We start from the raw sequence: 20,278 nt of genomic DNA on the forward strand, positions 1-20,278 counted from the left end.
ACTTGGAAGAAGGCAATTTCTGCAAGAATTGTTGCACTTTGGTGTTAATTAAAATAACTGAAAATATTTACAAAGTGAGCGGAACCAAGTCTTGATGAGGAGTGAAGAAAACTCGTGTTCATGGAGCTGCTTTGCTTTGCAAATGCCTTTCAATGCCATATGTGTCTATACACAGCACAAAGAGGCATTGGGAAAGCAAACAAGGCACCTTCCTCCCTCTGGTCACTTCTCTTCTGTTGCCTTTCCTTTGCACACACAGGGCCTTGCACTGTGTGGTCCTTCTGTATTTTCCATTTCAAGTAAATGCTGCTCTGAAATAAGTCAGGCAGACCTCAGTGCATCTCACCTACACTTGCTCTTCAGGTGGAGGGCTAAAAGTCTAACTCACCCAGGCCTCCCCTGGAGCTGATGGAGGGAGACAAGCCCAGGGAGAGCACAGTGCCTGCGCCGGCACCTGGACAAGCTCAGCCTGGGCTCTGCCCACACTCCTGTTGTTTTCTCCTGTGGGATTTGCTTGCCTGACCTGTAGAGCACACACTTCAGTCAGAAATAGCTGAGGTAATGGTAATGGTAGCATTACAGGATAAAAGTTGTGAGGGAAATGAGGACTGGATGTTTTTCCTCTGAAGAAGGTGCTTTGGCCCTGCCTTGTCAGGCCGTGAAGAATGCTTGCACATCCCTTTCTCCTGTGTCCTCTTCTGAAGCAATTGGATGGGCTTCTCCTGCTGCTGGTGCCTGTCCAAGAGGCATTGCCATGTCCCTGCATCAGCTTTGGAGAAACAGTGGTGATACAGGAGGCTGGGGGCTGGCTGAGAGCATCCTGATGGCTGCGACACCGCGCTGGAGGCTTTGTTGGTAGTTGTTCTGGACTGGGGCAGCTGGCTGACGCCGGACAAGAGTAAGACAGAGAAAATGAGGAAGCATAAGGTGCTTGAAATACAGCACCAGCATCACATGCTGCGACCGTGGTGGAAAAAAATGAATTCACCCAAGCGAGTGGACTGTCCTCCCTGGACCCCAGCCAGGAGAAGGCAGCAGAGGAGAAGCTCTGGAAATTCTGAGCGTTCCGTGTCTCCAGGACAGAAAAGACAGGAAAGCTCTGCACCAACCCAACGAGAGAGTTATTTCTGCAGAGGGAAAAACTATGTCCATTAAAGAGACAGGTTATGTGAAAAAATGAAGATCAGGCCAGTGACAAGCTCTAGGATATCAGCATGGCTGCAGAAGGCAGAGGAAAAGATAACAATGGCCCTTTTAAGTAAATCTTTAAAATGCTTGCTTCTTTTGGTCACAAAGCAGAAAGCAAGAAGACATTTCTGTTTCTGTCTGGACCTGAGGTGGTGCCATGACATAAAGTCCAGTCAGTGTTATTGCTATATGACATTTATCTCTGTCAGGAGCAGTCGCTGTATCTCAATACGCCTGCTGAGAGGAAAGTACACAGCGCTGTCACCACGAGCTTTCTCAGCACGTCCTGGGTTATCTCCTGTCAGCAATGGTGAAGCACCACCATCAGTCTGCGTTCAGACAGCCCACAGGGAGTTCTTAAAGTAAATACATATAAATAAAATTCGGCCATCAGTCTTTAAAAGTTATACTATGTAAACTGAAAAAAGAAAAAAAATAGATATCTTAAGTCTGAGATTAAATCTTTATTTTGGTGCATTTGATCTCCGAATTTTGAATGAAACAGGAAGAACCCCTTAGACTGCTTAAATACTTCTTTGTATACTCCATTAATTAAAAAGACTCAGAAAAAATGAGTATTTGATGGCATTGATTTAAAACAGTAAACAAACCAGTATTACAATTCAAATTTCTTTTTGTAAGCTAAGTGGCCAGGAGGCATTTGCTATAGCTTATGCTATATGCTCGTAGTGCCCACACCTGCTGTCCCTGCAGAGGCAGGATGTGGGTCTCTCAGAAGCCTCACGTGCTTTTTCAGCTCCCGTGAAGAGGAACTGAGGGCAGAAAGGCATACATTTGCTTTTGCAAAAGTTTAAGGCAGCTCCAGTCTCCAGACAGCGACAGGAGATGGTCCTTTTCTTCCTCAGACAACTCTCCTTCTTGTAAGACACGCAAAATTAAACACACGGGGCACTGAAGGCTGCGCTGGTCTTACAGGAATGGAAAGTCCCAGACATACCCGTGAACCAGCTGAAAGTTAAATAAGCAGATCTTTACCAGTGCTACAGATACAGTACTTGACTCTGGAGTTTCCAAGAGCAGCGATTTCTCTCTGGAACAGACAAAAAGGAGAATATACTATTTTTTTTTTCCACTAAACTGGGGTGAGATCACTAACGTATTGAAGTAATTGGGAATAAGGACCAGAAGGGAGATCTTATATTTCAAAGTCCAATTTCTTATTATATCAAAAAATCCAATGTCAAGCTCATCATACTCCCTCCTAAAGGTGGTCAGGATTTTATGCCCATTCTTCTCCCAGCTTGTCCCAAAACAGCGTTCCTCTGACAATCGGTTCAGTTTCCAGCCTAGACACAGTATCATGTTAGAGATGACAGAAGCTTGTCAGCCAGGGTAACGTGCTCTAACACTTTTAGATAATGTCTGACAAAAGTGACCGTGTCATTTCCAAGCCGGAAGAAAAAAATGTGCTTTATGGGCAGTCTTTCTCCATTTTACAGAGCAAAAGGGTAAATCAAGATCCAAGAAAGTTTCAGGCTGGGCCCTGTTCCCAGCCAAGCCGAGGGGCAAGCTTTGCTGGAAATTTCAGTGCAAGCAGGATCAGACAAGCCATCTTCTCATAATTTTGCTTGTGGTTGCCTCGGGAAGAAAGAAGGAGAACTGGCTATGCATATGGATGTCACGGAGTAAGTGGATCCTGAGAGTCCAGATGAGTGACACAATGTCTCCATGGTCACTGCCAGGAGGCAAGCACCTGATTTTGGTCAGTACTGAGGAAAATTCTCTCATAATCACCTCAGAAACTATTCCTTCTCAGAGTTTACCCAATGCACCCATTACAGAAAACATTCACGGAGCCTGGCTGCTACGTTTGGAAAACAAGAAGCTGTTTTATTCTCAGGCCCTGCTGGCTCTCCAGGAGGTTGTGGTTTTGCTGAGGACTGGTTGGTGGTGGAACCTCACTGCACCTGAGCAGGGCTAGAGGAACACCAACAGCCTTTGCTGTGCTGGCTGCTGCAGTAATTATTATGTTGAAGATACACCTTGAAAATAACTTATTTCTCTTGAATAATGCCAGCATGCTTTTAGGATTCTGTCTGCACTGAGGTAAAGGAGATGGCACATGCCTTTTTTTCCTTAGAAAAAAAAGGTGTTTGTTTTCTCTCCCCCCGCCCCCCATCGTTCTTTTTTATATATATGTATATATATATATATATATATTTCCCTTTCCTTCATTCTTCCCTTTTTATTTTCCCAGTCTTTCAAGCTTTGTCTAGCAATTCAGGTGGTCAGAAGAAGGAAGTTAACATTTGGAAAGAACTGTAGCACATGGGTTTTGAGAACAAGGACAGAGCAAAAAGTCAAGAAAGAGATAAAATGGAGAAGAAGAAGAAGAAGGAGGAGAAGGAGGAGGAGGAGGAAAAGGAGAAGGAGAAGGAGAAGGAGAAGGAGAAGGAGAAGGAGAAGGAGAAGGAGAAGGAGAGAAGAAGAAGCAGAAGCAGCAGCAGCTGTGGACATAGGAGTAAAATGATGGACAAAGGAGACACAACTGTCATTTTAGAACTGCTTATTCTGCCCATTTTGCCTGGTGTAATCAACACAGGGCTGAAAGTTTGAAGCCAATGCAATGGCAGAAATACTATTTTAGGGTCTGTTTGTTTTCAAATCATCTGTCAAAGGGAAGATTTGGCAGCCCAGGCCTTTGCATAGCCCCAGGAGGGCATCTCTGGCTTCTACATCTATCAGCTTGTGAAGTTTGAGTAGAGGCTCAAAAAGGAAATGGTTTCCCTCCTTGCCCCAGAAGTGTTTCCAAATCCTCATCTGAGAAAGAGCTTGACTTTGGCATATGAGAAAGAAATGACCCTAGAAGGGAGGGGCCACCTGTGCCTGTTCCAGGAGAGTTTTAATTCTTATGCAACATTTTCTATGGAAAGAAAGGCTTTTCAAAACACAAACACATAATTTTCCTTGTGGTGCTACAACATGCATATCTAAGAGTGATACAAGAGGCTGATCTGCTTGTGATACATGAATGTTTTTGAGATGTGTGAGTAACAAATGAAAAAAAGAGTGCTGTCACTCAAAGATAGTGCAGGTTACTTGTAGTTGAGAGTGTTCTTGTCTGTGAATTAGGACAGGGCATGTGCCTCCTTTATTTTAATGTTGCATTAAAATAAAGGCTTGTTCTTTGAAGCCAGGAGGTATAATTAGGTTTACACAATCATGTTTCCACTGGGGAAGTCTGTTTCACCACTGACACAATGGGCTGAATGCTTGAAAAGCCTGGCCTTGTTTTGCCTGGCACAACATGTCTTCAGGAAACCTGCACTTGTAATTTAACCATCATCAAGAAGAAGATTTACATTTGGTGGTATGGGACAGACAGTGCCACCCTCTCAGATGTTTCTTCCCAGCTGATGAAAATGTGAAGACCAAAATATTAAAGCCTTGATTGAACAAAGTGCCTGAACACATGTGAATTTAGGCGATGCGATTTAAGCCACATGCTTACACCATGCTGAACTCAGCTTGCCTTTCAGAAGAGTTAGTGGTTTGTACACCGTACAAAGTCATTGCGTTCAGAGGCTCCATCTTGATCCCACACTCAGGTATGCTTACCAGCTTCTCAAGCAGCTAAGAAGATGCAAGAACCCCCTGTAAAACTAGTTAGCTGGGATCACCAAGCTGGTGAGGAAGCATCATGTAGCCTGGGGCTCATTCCCTGTTGGGCTAGCAAATTCTGTCCTGCAGTTTAGCTTTGCCAAAACCACATTAATAGATACACATGGAGACTACCACAGGTGACAGGAAAAACACACGCGTGTTCACATGTGATTACAGCACTCTCCTGTATCACCTCCTCTGTCACAAGGCAGCCATCAAACCAGAGGACATCGTCCAGTAGACATGGGCTCTGAGGACTTGTCCGCCACAGGAAGAGATGAGCCCCACTGCCTTGTCCTCCTGATACAGGGCCGTGTGTGGCTCTTGAGGTAGCTGGCCGGAGTTCCCTGTCACACACGGAGATCATCTCACCAGCTCTCTGTGGCAGGGAGAGGGTCAGTGAGCATCTGTGCTTGCCACAGCCTCCCTCACCACCACTACGCAGGGTGGGTGCTGTAGCACCAGCTTCAGAAGTTCACCCATGTGCACAGTCCCTCGATGAGGAGGCCCCATCTAGCTGTGTGACTGACACCTCGTTATCTCCTTCAGTCAATCAATATTTGGAGGAGCACCAAGGAAGTATCTTAGATCAGACTCTGATCTCTGTGTACCATGGCAGAACAGTCTGCGTGACAACATAGGTGGAGAAAACTCAATCTGTTATGGGTATTAAGTGTGCCTTGAGTCATGCTTGCAAACTTTGTTCCTAAATGAGAATGTATATTCCTATCAGTTGGAACTTGGGTGCGTGTAAACCACAACGAAGTATCAAATGATTAGGCCAGGGACTGGGAGAAAGAAATATAGGTCAGAGAGACAGAGAAACAGACACGATAATAGAGAGTTGCCAGCCTTCTAGCTTTTTAACCAAAGTGCCTTGTGACCAGTAAAAAGTGTAGCTTCCTTTCTGGGGCTGTACCCTGTAATTTTTGCTCGGACAGTATTGGTGAGGGGGCTAGTGGCAATCCAGACATTTCTGTGCTACCCTGGCTCTCAGCTGCACGGCCAGCTCAGCTCTGCTCTGTCGCACTGTGGGCTGCACGTGGAGAAATTGGTGCCCACCTGGGGTATGCCCTGGCCCCATGGAGCTGGCCCCATTGTGGTCGGTGGCATGTATTGCATGGCCAAGAGCCAAACAAAAAATTCTGGCATCATTCTCAGGGAAAGAACATTGCGTGTCCTTGACATAGAAAGATAAAGGGAAAGCGTGCCAAGGAATTAAAAATGTAGTCCTAGTACATGTGTTCAGCAGGAAACAGAGGCAACAACAGTACTTGGAGCATATACTTCTGAGGAAAATAATTTTTATTAACAAAAGACTCAGATTTTAAAATAGTTCAAATGAGTCTCATCACTTTTTAGTTGCTGGGAATCCCAATTACAGGGAGGGAGACTGCTGTGGTATCTTTAGCCTCTCCACCTCAGAGGAAGAATGAACCTGAGGTTTTAATGCAGGAAGAAGAAGTGATGTTTTTTAAAAATGCAGAACTTCAATATCTTTATTTCCAGCTTCAATTGAGTTTGTTGATGTCCATTACCTAACATATTTTGTGTTATCTCAACTCTGCAGAGCAAATTCTGTTACCAAACTAATCTATGAATAGAAGAGGACAAGTCAACCCTGCTTCTGGAAGTAAGCTGATGACACAGCCGATTGATGCTCATGCTGAAGCTTTGACAAGATGTGCCACCACGTCACTGTGGGAAACAGAAACTCTGAGCCTGGAATCCTATACGGGAGAAAGTTGGAAAAGGTGGAAAAATAAGTAAAAAAAGCCAAGACCACTTGATTCTAATGTAATAGAATCAAACTTCATTACTGCATTAGTGAGGTCAAAGTAGTAGGTGAATTCCTTGTATTTTTTATATTTATATTAGTGTGTTAACGAAACACCTCACAAACTTGAAGGTATCCTCCCAGTGCTCCCATATTACTACCATGTTGTAGAGGAGGAATTTTGATAAAGAAGTCTGACAAAGTAAACATAGGTCCCCTGGTGTCTACCCTACCTACACTTGCAATGCTTTATAAATATCATTTTGCAAAAATTACAATGTCTTTTTGATATTTTAGGATTCTAGATCCACTCTAAGTACATACCCTTGTTAGAAGAGAGAGATGGTTCAGTGTTTTCATTTAGTAACTTTCTGGCTTTATGTAGTAAACCTACTGCATGAGCTTGTTTTACTGGATCACCTTGAAAATACTAATCAAATCTATATTTTGTCTTTGAAAAGAGGTCAGTATTAGAAGCAGCTTAAAAATAATAGAAAAAAAATGCTAATACGAAAATGTTTGTCTACTTGAGCCTTTCTCCTTTTTAAAAGTTCAAGATTTTGTGAAAAATTCTAAAGTAGGAAGAAGTATTTTACTTCTGAAATGATGTTTTGATGTGTTGTGCTCCAGTTCCTCTCTTTTAGTCAAGCTCTCAACCAGGAAGAGAAAAGAGAGCTGTATTACAAAGTCCCATTCCATGCTGAATCGTGGGGAATTCCATCTGGTAAAGAAGTGTGACATAAGAAAACTGAGTTACATTTTTCCTACAATATAACCATAATGGGATATCCACAATGAAATTTTGATTTTAGAGTATTCTGATTGGGAAATTAATCCATTGACTTTTAGACCACTTTCACAGGTGAGATGAAAATTGTTTTATTAAATCCCAGCATCATATAACATAAAGCTCTTCCAGTCATGTCACTACTAAGCTTCAGTTTCTTGCAGTTTATAACCTAATTAACGTCCATACACAGTAATAACATTTACAAGCATGCCATTAGATGACTTGCAAAGATGTTGCCCTGAGGAATCACAGACCTATCCTGGTTGAGTCTAAATGGTGTTCAGAAAAGTCTGTCAACAATTCCTATTTCATCTGCACTGATTTTTTGAAGTGCTGACACCTCCACACAGCAGTTACCATCCCTTTTAATATTTTTTCAGTACAAGAGCTATTTCTCTTGTGAGTAGGAGCAGAGTTCAGGGACATAGGTGGACCACCAGACTTCAGCTGAAAAATCATGGGTGTTCAGTGAATCCAGCTGAAGGCACTGAATTTTCACAGTAACAGGTACCAAGGATTTTACCTAACCACCTATTCCTGAAATACAGAGAGCAAATAAATAATAATGGCTAATTCTGTCATACATTGGAAATACATGTACGTGATTACTATGTGATACAAAGTAAAAATAAAAAGAAGGGTAGGAGAAAAAAGACAAGCAAATTAGTACAATCGGGAGTGAAGATTATTTCAGGGTACTCCTCATTACTAGGGCAGGCACTTCTCTTAACTCAGTCTGATCAGCACCTCTGTTTCAAGAAAGCTTCAAACATCTTTAGATGGGAACCTCCAGAAACAACACAGGTTGAATGACAGAGCACCAGGGTACCAGGGCATTTGTTCAATATTTTGACCAGTGATACAAAATGTCTTTGTCTATATAAGGTCACTGGGCATGACCATCTTGTCTCACCCTAAGCAAAGTAAAAGCTCAGTTTATTGGTTGCTTGGCACTCAGACTACTTCTTCCAACCTTTTATCATGGAAAGCTCTGACTCATCTCTCATGTGTCTCAGATATTTTCTAATCCTGTAACTTCTGCTTTGCACAACTGAAGCTGAAGTGGTCTGAGCTGCCCATACTAGTTACTCATATATGCCAAGCTATTACTAGCTTTCTTATAGCATTGTCTCCCCTGAGGTTATCACAAAGTGTTTCCTGTAACTCCTTACACTACATAGCAGCAGTGGCCCTCATGCTTGGTAGCTGGTGGGGCTGTCAGCAGGCAGGTGCCGTGTATTTTCCCTTCTGATGTGTCATAATGCTAGGCTTGGTGTTAGCATTTGGGCCACCAGTGACTGGTCAATTTTATCAAAATTGTGACTTGATTTTAGCAAAGGCATGATTTCTGCTGTGGACAGACTCGTGTCCCAACAACAAGAGCTGCCACCACTATGTACTTTAGCACTGAAGGGTAGGTCTACAGAGAGGCTTGTGCAGCCTTTGAAACCCAGGCCTGCTGCAAGGAGGCTCCTCACATTCAGTGCAGGATAGGAGATATGTGAAGATAGGAGCTATCTGAATTAGCAAGCTGTTGTGAAAGGATCATGTGGATTTCTTCTGAAGAGGGAAACAGGGAAGAAAATGTTGTTGAGGCTTTGCAGGGGACTGACTGATAGTGACCAAAGATTGAGACAGGAAAAGAGCAACCTGCAGTAGATTAGAGTACAGAAGGGAGTGAGCCTGGTTTGAGAAGAAAGGAGACAGCTGTTTTGTACTTTATTAAGGTCAGAGAGAAAAACTGAAGGGATGCCCAGGTTCCCTCTATGTGTGACTTGTTGGGAGACTGGGGGAGAGCAGGAACATATTTCCACTTACAAAGAACTCTTCTTCTAAACCAACAGATCAGAAATATGTCACAAGGATTCTTTGAGAGGTAAATCATTGAGGGTTTTAGTAGAGGTATGCCTTGCTTTCTTCGTCCAATAATACCTTTTTTATAACTTTTAGAATTGTATTTCATATTTTTTCTTTCCCCTTTAAAAAAAAAAAAAAAAAAGGATGGGCAATAGGAAACCTTGTTCATTTACATTAGTTTCTTTCAAGCTCACAGCACCACTAAGAGCTCCTCACTTTGTCCTAATCTCCTGCATCTCCTTACCCTTCTCTGATGTGGGAAACTCCCTGCAATTTCCCTCTGCCTGCTTCCTCACCAGCACTGACGGGATGCAGAGGCACAAGCTCAGATCCCGAACATCATGTGTGATGCACCCAAGGTGATTAACTCTGCCACCTGGTATCACATGAGTGCGACCATCCAGATTCCAAATCCCAGCTGCCTGATTTCACCTCTGGTTGTGGGGTTGCACAAGTGGTGTCAGGCTGGAGCTGTCCTGCCCCGCTGGCAGAAGCGTGCCCAGGCAGCACTCAGCTAAAACAGGGACTGTGGAGCTGGAGCTCTGCTCCTGCTGCACGTGGCATCAGACCATGAATGCTGCCCCGTGCTGTGCTGCTGGAAAAAAAAGGAAGGTTCAGCTCAAGTCTGGAGCAGGACTATTTCCTGATCCTTCCATGTTCAGGGGAAAGTCAGCCACTGAATTTAAATATTCAAGCTAAACACTTCCACCAGCCTGCCACCAGTCTAGGCAATGCTGTCATGAGCCAAATACCACACTTATTTTCCAGAGATTCACAGAGCTCTGCACATCATTTTAAGCCTGTCTATCCCTAGTTCTCTATCTGCTCTGAAGACTTGCTCAGAAGAAGAGGATGAAGTTGCTGCCACACTTTGAAGGCTGGACAAGACTGTCTGACAGTGCCTATTGACTGAATGACCATCAGAAAAAAATGCACCACCTGAAGGCGCTGGCAAAGCTCATCCCTTAGGGGTTTTTTACATGGTTCATATAAGTATGTAATTAGGAGATCTGACTCCAAGGTATACGGAGGATCCTTTATATACTGGCACCTGTAAAATAAATACTGGCACCCCGTAAAACCCTCTGATTTGGTTTACTGCTCCTAATTTTGTCCTAGGTTGTTGTCATTATTATTATTATTTTAATGAAAGAATTTCAAGTTCTTTTCAGTTTGCCTTCTGCTTCCTGTAACTGAAGACACAAGAGCATGAAATTATTCAAAGGCTCAAAGCAAAATGATAAAAAGGCAACACTGCCAGATTTGTACATACAGGATATTGGAAAGTGTACATTTAATTTACATCTATGGCAAGGCTGCTCTGTCCCACCAAGTCAGTGTCTAATGGAAAAGTTTGGGGATAGATTATCATTCATGCCATATCTTACTCTATAATCAGTTTAGACTGAAATGAATAGAATGCCTGTATTGGCAATCATGACTTTACTGTTGATACTCATTTCTAGTACCAAGATCCATTGGGGTTCCAGGCCTTATTATCACAATCCCCTTCTTCAATATCTGAATAGTTAAACTGATTCAGAAGTAACCACTCCATCTCTTGGCAGCACCTGACGTGAATACTCCATCAGTTAGCAGGCGCAGGGTCCCGCTGCCCTATTCAATCCTCCTGTTGCTCCTGAGCTCAGCAGGGCAGGTTGGGTTTGTGATCTATTCCCCTCCAGATCAGGTTTCACACCGCTGCCCTGGCCATGTTGGCGATGACTGTCGGTACCAGTCATGAAGGAACTGTACGTTTACTGTGTGCGTATGAAAGAGTTTCCAGAAACCACTTGCCCCAGTGGAGGGATGGACGCTAGGGCATTCCTGGTTTTGGAATGCGTTTGCACAGCAGACCGAATAGGCCACAAACACAGGTAACTAACGCATTCCAATAATGATCATTCTCATTGCTCACATGCATGTCTCACTTTACGGGTTGGGAAAAATTTTTTTTTCTTTTCTGGAGGCACCTTGAAATTTTTGGTCCTATAGCTGTTGAATGTAAGGTAGATTGCAATTTAAACCAACCAAAAGCAATTAGAAGTTGTTTTCACTTCAGTCTGTTTCTTTCCTAACTTTATTTTGACCCTCCCTTTGGGGTCATTTATTTCTCATGTTAGTTAGTAGCTTTTCCCATTTGGGGATTTGGTAGTTTTAGTGAAACATCTAAAGGAGAAGACCAAGAAAACTCTCTCCTTTTTTGGCTAAGAATGTTTGTTCTGCTAATATCTGAATATAAAAACAACCTAATACTTGGGGCAAAAGCAGGGGACATCCTCAAGGGACTTTTATCTGCTCCTAGGCTTGTTTGAACTTTTCAGGGGAGACTGTTTAAAACTCAAGAACAGACTTTTGCTTCATATTTCTTTTTATTAATTAATTAATTTATTTTATTTTAGAATAATCTCAGGGTATGGTTTTTACCAAGAGGAATGTATATATGAGACTAACTCAAAGGACTAGTCTATTTTCTTTTCTCTGTGCCTTGGTTTTCCTTCCTTCCTTCCTTCCTTCCTTCCTTCCTTCCTTCCTTCCTTCCTTCCTTCCTTCCCTCTCTCACCCTCACCCCCTCCCTCTCCCTCTCTTTCTCACTTTCTCTCACTTTCTTGCTTTCTTATATTAAAAAGCTATATAAGACAAATTTACAAATCAACTTGTATTGTTTAAGATGGCATTTAGTGAAGTTCTAAACTGATATTTTTCCTTCAGATGTTATTATCCCCAAATAGATTTCCTGCTCACTTCGTGTTTGTTTATTTAAACTGTGCCTCTTAGTATTGTAGGAGCTCAGGACAACTTTCCATGTACTGCCATTCAGTTCCCACAATAGTTAACTCCCAGGCTCTCAGACAGATGACTTGCCAGATACTGAGTGATGCCATTTGAAGCACAGCCTCAGATGAAGAGCCTGGGGCTCTTTGCTTGGCATGCCTCAGTCGTTTTGAGCAATGGGACAACTGCATTCTTATTTTTGAGGGAGTCATGGTCAAAGTGATTATTTGCTCTCCCTCTCACCAAAGGCAAATGGTTGGAGAAAGTAACCTTCAGCTTCTTCAAGGAAATTCTTCAACAACTTCAGGGAAATCTGAACTCACCATGGATGTATCTGGAAGGAGAAGATTCTTTCCATGCTTATCTCTGATTGCTTTCATGTGGGAATGACCTTAGTAAGTCCAGAACTTTTTCCTCTTCATTTTACTCTTCAGGTGCAGAGACTTGGGTCTTTTCATATTTTTTTTTTCATTTTTTTCTTTTTCTATTTCCTTTAACCATTGAAATAGATAGATTCTCCTCTCCTTTTCTCCTATGAAGTTTTACTACGCTTCCAGCAGCACAGCTTTTGAGCACCCTCCCTCTGTAGCGTTTCCAGAGCACTGCTTTTGGGACTCTTCCCACTCACTTCACTTACCTGTTGCATTCACACTCACTTCTCTACCACATTTCCAGCTATGTTGTTTGTTCCCTCCGACTGAGTATCAGAGGGTGGCACAGTCAACATACAGGTGAGATCATCATTACCATTTTTGTGCAGGTTTAAATGCCAGCAAGCCCTGAGGCTCCCCAGATTATTTACTGAACGCTCTTTTTTTAGGGTGTGGTATCTTTTCTTAAGAAGCTGCAAATGAACACGGGAAAGCCATGGCTCATGAGTGAAAATTTATGATTGGGGTTAACAACTCTGTTTAAATAATCATTGCAAAAGTTAACCCCAGTAAAACTTCTTCCCCTAGCATTTGATGTTCTTGACTGCTTGAGGATATAGGTAAATTCCCACCACGGCATGTTAACAACCAGGGCTGCATATATGGATGAGTCAAGGCAGCCGGACAAGCTTATTGCCAGTAGTTAGTCCCTGTTAACACCACTGAATCTGCAAGTGCCCCAGACCTGACCGGGGCAGGTAGGAAGTTAACAGGGAAGCAGGCGTGACATGTTCCTATATACCAATGAAAATCGTCTGAAGCCAGTGCTGTTTATTCTCTCTTGTGGGGTAAAAGGAGACATAGAAAAGGAAAACTTCATCCAAAACAGCTTTTATAAACATTATAACAATATCAGGGAACCTGAACAACTACTTCACCTTGTGATGGGTTGGATTTGTAATGTTTGCAGGATATTTGCACTTTTGTTAAGTGAATCAATGTGTTTAAACATGGTTAAATTTTGTTATAGTGAGTTGGACTCGATGATCTTTGTGGGTCCCTTCCAACCTGGGATATTCTATGATTCTATGGTTGCATACTTTTGACATTTAAAGCTGGTCAAATACAACTGTCTCAAACCAGTATAATTTTGTATACCCTCTACCTCCACACCTGGAGGGAATAGAGTGATGAGTAACTGCATATTAATTTTACTCATTTAATTAAAACCTTCCTGGAAAAGGTATTAGTATAAATTTTTTCATACACAAAATTTTGTGGTACACAAAAAAGTATGAGACAAATTCACTTGAAATACATATGTATAACTTCAAATTAATGCCATTAGCTTCAAAGGGAGCTTAATAGCCCTGTCTGGGAACAATCTAGCGCTGTACTAAGAAACACCAATAAAACCTCTGACCAGTACAACAAGAAAATTCACAATGGGATAGAGAGGTTGCTTGTCCAAGAGCTCTTCAAGGACATCTCTTTAGCATCCACATGCTGAACCTCACAGAGAAAAAGCTCAGTATTTCTCCTAGAATGATGGGCTTAGCAATCTTTAATACTTGCTGAGAATAGTTCCAGCTGGGTTTCAGCTAGCATTAGTATATCAAAGATGGTTTTCCTTTTGCTAAGACTTTCAGATATGACCAGAAAACCAGGGTCCACAAGGTAGAAAGAACAAGGGGCGGGGAGGAGCACACAATATTCACAGTATATTTTTATACATATTTGCAGAAGGAAGAGCTGTGCTATCCAAACTTGAGCTTTCCCCATGGATGAGTCAAACATAACGTTTCATCCCAGCGAAGGCACAGAGAACATCTCAATGCACAGAAACATTTCTGCACAGGAAAGGGTCTGGGAGATATTGACCCCACTTTGGGTAATTATGATCATCTCCTTCCTGGGTTTTTGTGAAAATGGAATTGTCCTCTGGTGCCTCTGCTTCCAGATCAAAAGAAACCCATTCACTGCGTACATCACACACCTGTCCATTGCTGACATCTCCTTACTGTTTTGTACATTTATTCTGTCAATTGAGTACATTGCTGGTTTTGGATTCGCATATGGTTTTTACTACTATGTAACCACCACACTGTCTATTGTCTTCCTTCTTGGATATAATACTGGTCTCTATCTCCTGACAGCCATCAGTATTGAGAGGTGTCTGTCTATTGTTTACCCCATCTGGTACCGATGCCACCGGTCACAGCACCAGTCAGCAATTGTGTGCGCAATTCTGTGGACTCTGTCTTTTCTGATGACAATAGCCGAATATTTAACATGCAAAGATGATTCAACAAAGGAACAGTTTGATGATGCCAACCATTGCCAAGCAATGCTCATCTTCACATGGATCCTGACTTTCATGATCTTCATTCCTCTAATGATTCTGTCCAGCCTGATCTTGGTTATCAGGATTCATCGTAACTCCCTGAGACCTCACTCGTCAAAGCTCTACATCATCATTGTGGCCACAATCATTGTCTTCCTCATCTTTGCCATGCCTATGAGGCTGTTGTATCTCCTGAATTACCACCACTGGTCGTCTTTGCTCAGCCAGCAGAACCACGTCACCATTGTTCTCTCCACTGTTAACAGTAGCATCAACCCCCTTGTTTACTTCTTTGTAGGAAGCAGCAAGAAGAAGAGGTTCAAGGAGAGTCTCAAAGTGGTTCTTAGCAGAGCACTCACGGATGGGTTGCGGCCGAGAAGCCAGGAAGTTGGCATGAGTTTGGATATAGCTGAAACGATTTTCTGAGGCTTAGGGGGGAAGTTCTGGGGGCAAATAATCGGACTTGCAAGATTTAATAAACCACTGCAAAACTAAGAGCATTTTTCTTCCATAGAATGTAAAAGGAAGTAGTGAAATGGTACTGTTATCTTTGGTGGTTGAGTAATGGAAAAATATGGACTAGAATAAAGATAATTTTTATTTGTATTTTCTTAATTATTCAAACACATGCTACATCCTTATGTGACTATGTCAGTCAAGGATACCACAGTGGAAAAGAGACAGGCCAACAGAGAATATAAAAAAAGGACACAAATATGTTATAAATAGTGTGACATTTATAAAAGCACTGAGCACCCATAAATGCTATTGAAGTCATCAGGGCCTGTGTGTGTTCGCATTTTTAAAAGTCAAACCCACTAAACACAGGATTTACGTTACATACTGGGATCTATTACAGCTGTTTCCAGCTTGTTCAAGTTCACAGAAGAGCTGCTCCCCATGGGGAGCAGAGGAAGAAATCCACATATGGTCCCCGTACGTACCCACAAACATATAGCGTAGCTTTGGTCTAGCAAGACGTGCAAGTATATGCTAATGATCCAGTTCTTCTGTGGTTAAGGGGCTGCTTCAGAGCCTGCTTTCAAGGTATATGCTGCATAATTTCCAGTGGCATCAGCATTCCTCTGGATCCTTGGATAGTTTGGTACCTGACACACAGGAGTAGCTGGCAACATATGGATGTTGTCAACTCACACAGGGCTTTTGCCCTAATTGTGAAAGGTGGGGCTGGCTTATCCTCAAAATGCCAGTGTTCCTGTAGGTTTAGTTACTTGAGGAGTCTATGAGAAAATCATCCAAACACTTGCTGTCCCGGCCATGTCTTCAGTATTTAGCTGTTCCCTGAAGAATATATATTCCCCTTGTGATCTCAGGTTTTATAATAAACATCTTTTCATAGGAAGAAAAAAAGAGAGGTGCCTCAAGCAATGTATGCTCTGGGGTTCAGAGTCCAGCTGACTGCCTCTGACTGTATGGCAGGGCGCCTGTGCTGGTATGTTGCTAAGTGTAATTCCTAGGGCCGCTTGCCCACTTACAGCCAAGCTGCAGAGAGCAGAGGAAGACAACAGCAAGGAAAAGATGGGGCTAGGTCACATTTATCAAACAGGCACGGAGTAAGGGGAGTCTTGGCAGCCAGAGAGCTGTGGCACTTTCAAAGAGACGTCTGGGAGACGCATTTGCCTCTAGCCCCCACGGGGCTCCAAATTCAGCAGGAACGGAGAGCTCCTGCCACGGGCAGCAACAGCATCTTCAGCTGCCCGCCAAGTTTCCATTGGCACACTTAATAGCTGACTGGGGAAAGAAAAATACAACCTACCCTTCCTTTGTTGAAAGATTGCCAGCCCTGGAATAAGGAAGATGGTAGATTAAGGCCTAGGATTGGATGGGAATTAACACAGAGAAGAGCTCTCAGAAGGATAAATATTTCTTCTACGCACATTCCCCTTTTTCCTTACGTTAAAGTGTTGCACTGTGTCATTGCAGAAAAGACTTAGGGAAAGGAAAAGGTTACCTTTATTATCTTTCCAGTTACAGAATCACAGAATCACAGAATCATCTAGGTTGGAAGAGACCTCCAAGATCATCTAGTCCAACCTCTGACCTAACACTAACAAGACCTCCACTAAACCATATCACTAAGGACTACATCTAAACGTCTTTTAAAGACCTCCAGGGATGGCGACTCAACCACTTCCCTGGGCAGCCCATTCCAATGCCTAATAACCCTTTCAGTAAAGAAGTTCTTCCCAATATCCAACCTAAACCTCCCCTGGCACAACTTTAGCCCATTCCCCCTCGTCCTGTCACCAGGCACGTGGGAGAATAGACCAACCCCCACCTCTCTACAGCCTCCTTTAAGGTACCTGTAGAGAGCGATGAGGTCTCCCCTGAGCCTCCTCTTCTCCAGGCTGAACAACCCCAGCTCCCTCAGCCGCTCCTCGTAAGACTTGTTCTCCAGACCCCTCACCAGCTTCGTTGCCCTTCTCTGGACTCTCTCGAGCACCTCCATGTCCTTCTTGTAGCGAAGGGCCCAAAACTGAACTCAATACTCGAGGTGCGGCCTCACCAGTTCCCTCACTCCATTAAACCCTCCCCTGTGACAGCCCCTCTGCTTGTCCAAGTTCTTTTTGAGGCTGTAGTCCCAGGCTTGCCACCTCTACAGATTTAGGTAGTAGATGAGGGCAGGCTGCTTCTCTTTGGGTACTGATCTACCGAACTGCTGGAATGACACATCAGCAGAGCAGCTTCCCATTGCCAGAGGTGGGTGCAGGACATGGCAAGTAGGTCTGTGGGCACCCTGGGGGGCAGTGGAAATGAGTGTGTGTGGTGTCCACATACGCGTAGCAGTGTGTGCGTGCACCTGCTGGGGGGTCTGCTGTCCACACATAACCCAGATCTCTCAAAGTGATTCAGGTGAGACAAGATACATTATTTACTGTGCCTAAACATACCTTGTTTACTACAACAGGTCTTGGTTAATGATCACTATGCATGCAGCTAGGTCAGTAGATCTGAAAGGTAAATTTTATACAACAGGGCAATATTGGTGCTTGTAAGCTGCACAAGGTGCTCTGGGGTGTCTAACTTCCTACCCCATTCACCTGTGTCTGTCCATGCCCCCAGCCATTTCAGAATTTGGACAAATGTCCACAGATCAGCTTATAGGGCAGACAAAATTAACATTCATCATGAGACGAACATCCAGAAGTATGAATAAGAGTGAAGAGCTGGCAGTTGAAAAATGATTAATGCTTCCCAGTCCACTGATAAAAATATCTTAGGGATGCTCTTTCTTCTTTATCACAGCGACTGATGACTCTTGCCTGTGCAGACAGGCTGCAGTACAAGGGAAACTGATAAGCACATTATTCCACCATTAAAAAATCAACAGGGAAAATGTGACATGTCATTTGTTGCACAACAAGAAAGTGATTCTCCACCAGTCTGACTTTTCAAAAATTATTTGCATCTGTGGGAGTGGGTGAAATAACCCTGTGCAGGTCAGGTGGTGTTAATAAACACTTTGCAGTGGTGCAGAACAGGAAAGTTTGTCTTGTGGGTGAAGTCCTCTTCATGGAGTCCAGAGATGTGGGTTTTACTTTAATGCATTCTCAGCATCTAATCTTTCTGTCCCTCACATTCCTGCCTGTAAAACAATGATTACAAAATTTTCTTTCTGGTGCTGTGCTTTCATATTTACACTGTAAAAACTTCGGAACAGGAACCATCTTTTGGCTCTCTTGTAATCCAGGGCAATGAGGACTCCCATATTGCTGTGAAGTCAAGACAAGGAATAGTTCAGGGAAGAAATGCCCAGTTTAGTGCTTACTTTATTAAAACACTTATCAAAAGTGTAGTCAGGAATACAGAGAGGGAAGTCACCTTCCTTGGCACAGCATATTTTGCTGTTACAGTTCCCTCTGGGTGCAGAGGATGACATGGGACAGGTCGCTCTGGACTCAAGTCCAAAATATATTTCCTCTATACCTTGCTGACTTCGTGAATGATCCTAGCGACAGCAAGGGCGGAGCGTTGAGGAAGAGTGTACTGCCCAGTTTACTTCTCACCTGGAGCTTATTCTGGAAAATCCTCTTAGGGGAGCTGAATTGCTTCCCAGTTGTACTGATTGCTGATGTAGAAAAAAAATCCCACCTTGCTCCCTTTTCTAGCATGAGAATAATCTACAAGTGCACAGCATTTCCCATTATAATGCCTCAGGTCACTTTCTGGGGGGAGGATGGGAGGGACAGTTAAACTACAGGGTCATCCAAAATATCCTAGAGAGATCTCCATTTAGGTCCTGGGTAATTTTGTCCTCCAGCAGCTTGTGATGCTCGGCAAGGTATGCACCTGGGAGAGGTTTCTTCCTAAGTCCTCCCACTCTGTCAGTCTCAAGGTGAGGGTGATCCATGTAGGGGGGTCTTGTGAGCAGAGAAGTTCAGTACAGGGGATCCTTTATGGCTCCTTGAATTCCCTGTGTCATGGGTGCTTGATCAGGCTGTACCCAGAGAGGCTGTTTGAATCTGTAGTTGGTTTTCATCCTGCTGTATTCTGCATTTCTTTCCTTGCACTGCTTTCTTGACCTGAAAAAATACCCACAGCCTGTTGTCTGTTGTGCCAGACCTGCACTGTGTACTCTGGTACTCGTGGTGGGGTGTGGACCCCTTTGGCATCCCCAGGGGGCTAGGGGGGAGACCCAGCTGTGTGCCCACTGCTCCTCTCTCAGCAACACCCGGGTTTCCTGCAGAAAAGACAGCTGCTGGCTGGTGCTTTCAGTCACTCCTTCACTTGAAGCAGTGGCCTGCTGAGGTTGCAGTGGTGATAATGGTCAGTAGAGGGTATTCTTGGATGGTACCTACGTCAAGGGAAAGCAGAAAATCAGCATGGGATTGTGTGCATGTGTCTGTGTGCATGCCCATGTGTGTACCTGCCATAATATGCTGCCTGTAATGTGTGTGGTTCGATGCTTCTCTTCCTAACTGCACATATAAATCATTTATTAAAATCCACTACCCAGAACTTCTAGCTACCTGTGCAACAGGAAGGCCTGTTTGATTTTCATTCAGCTGCCTGATTGCTTATGTGCTGTCCACATGGAATTATTAGTAATGATTATTATTAATAACTATTCCAGTTGACTCAGCAAGCTAAAAGATGAAGCACTATGATCCACATTCAAAGCAAAGCATTGCAGTTTCAAAACTGAATTCAGAGAAGAGGTACAAAGATGAGGTAGCCTGTCTGATTGTAATACTTTGGCCTTACATATAATCATTCAACTTTTAACTACATTATTACATCCTTTTTTTTTTTTTCCCCAAACTAGAGTCATGCCTTATCAAACATGCAGACTGGACCTGATGCTGGTACATAGCAAATACAGAATCCTTGCTTCAGTTGTTTCAGAAATAGGGAAGGTAGGAAAGGAGAAGAGAGGGAGTGTGGCAGTGTTCATCTGGCCTCAAATCCTATCTCCAGCAGTGGTCACAAGCAGATGTGCACAGAGGAGAAGAAACAAAAATCATCATGCTTTCTTCTCATCGTCTCCAAGCCTTCAACACTTTTCATCTCAGACATCATGGTTTAGAAGT

The 20,278-nt window shown here is 43.2% G+C and overlaps 1 protein-coding gene across 1 annotated transcript; it reads left to right on the plus strand.

Annotated features, from left to right (window-relative positions):
- The first annotated feature begins 14,162 nt into the window (after nt 1–14,162).
- Nucleotides 14,163–15,152, plus strand: MAS1 (MAS1 proto-oncogene, G protein-coupled receptor). The gene has a single exon (XM_035538935.1). The coding sequence runs from the start codon at nt 14,163–14,165 to the stop codon at nt 15,150–15,152; it is 990 nt and encodes a 329-aa protein (XP_035394828.1).
- Nucleotides 15,153–20,278: the final 5,126 nt, after the last annotated feature.

Source organism: Cygnus atratus, chromosome 3 (assembly GCF_013377495.2).
Source record: "Cygnus atratus isolate AKBS03 ecotype Queensland, Australia chromosome 3, CAtr_DNAZoo_HiC_assembly, whole genome shotgun sequence".
In the NCBI taxonomy this organism is placed as follows: Eukaryota; Metazoa; Chordata; class Aves; order Anseriformes; family Anatidae; genus Cygnus; species Cygnus atratus.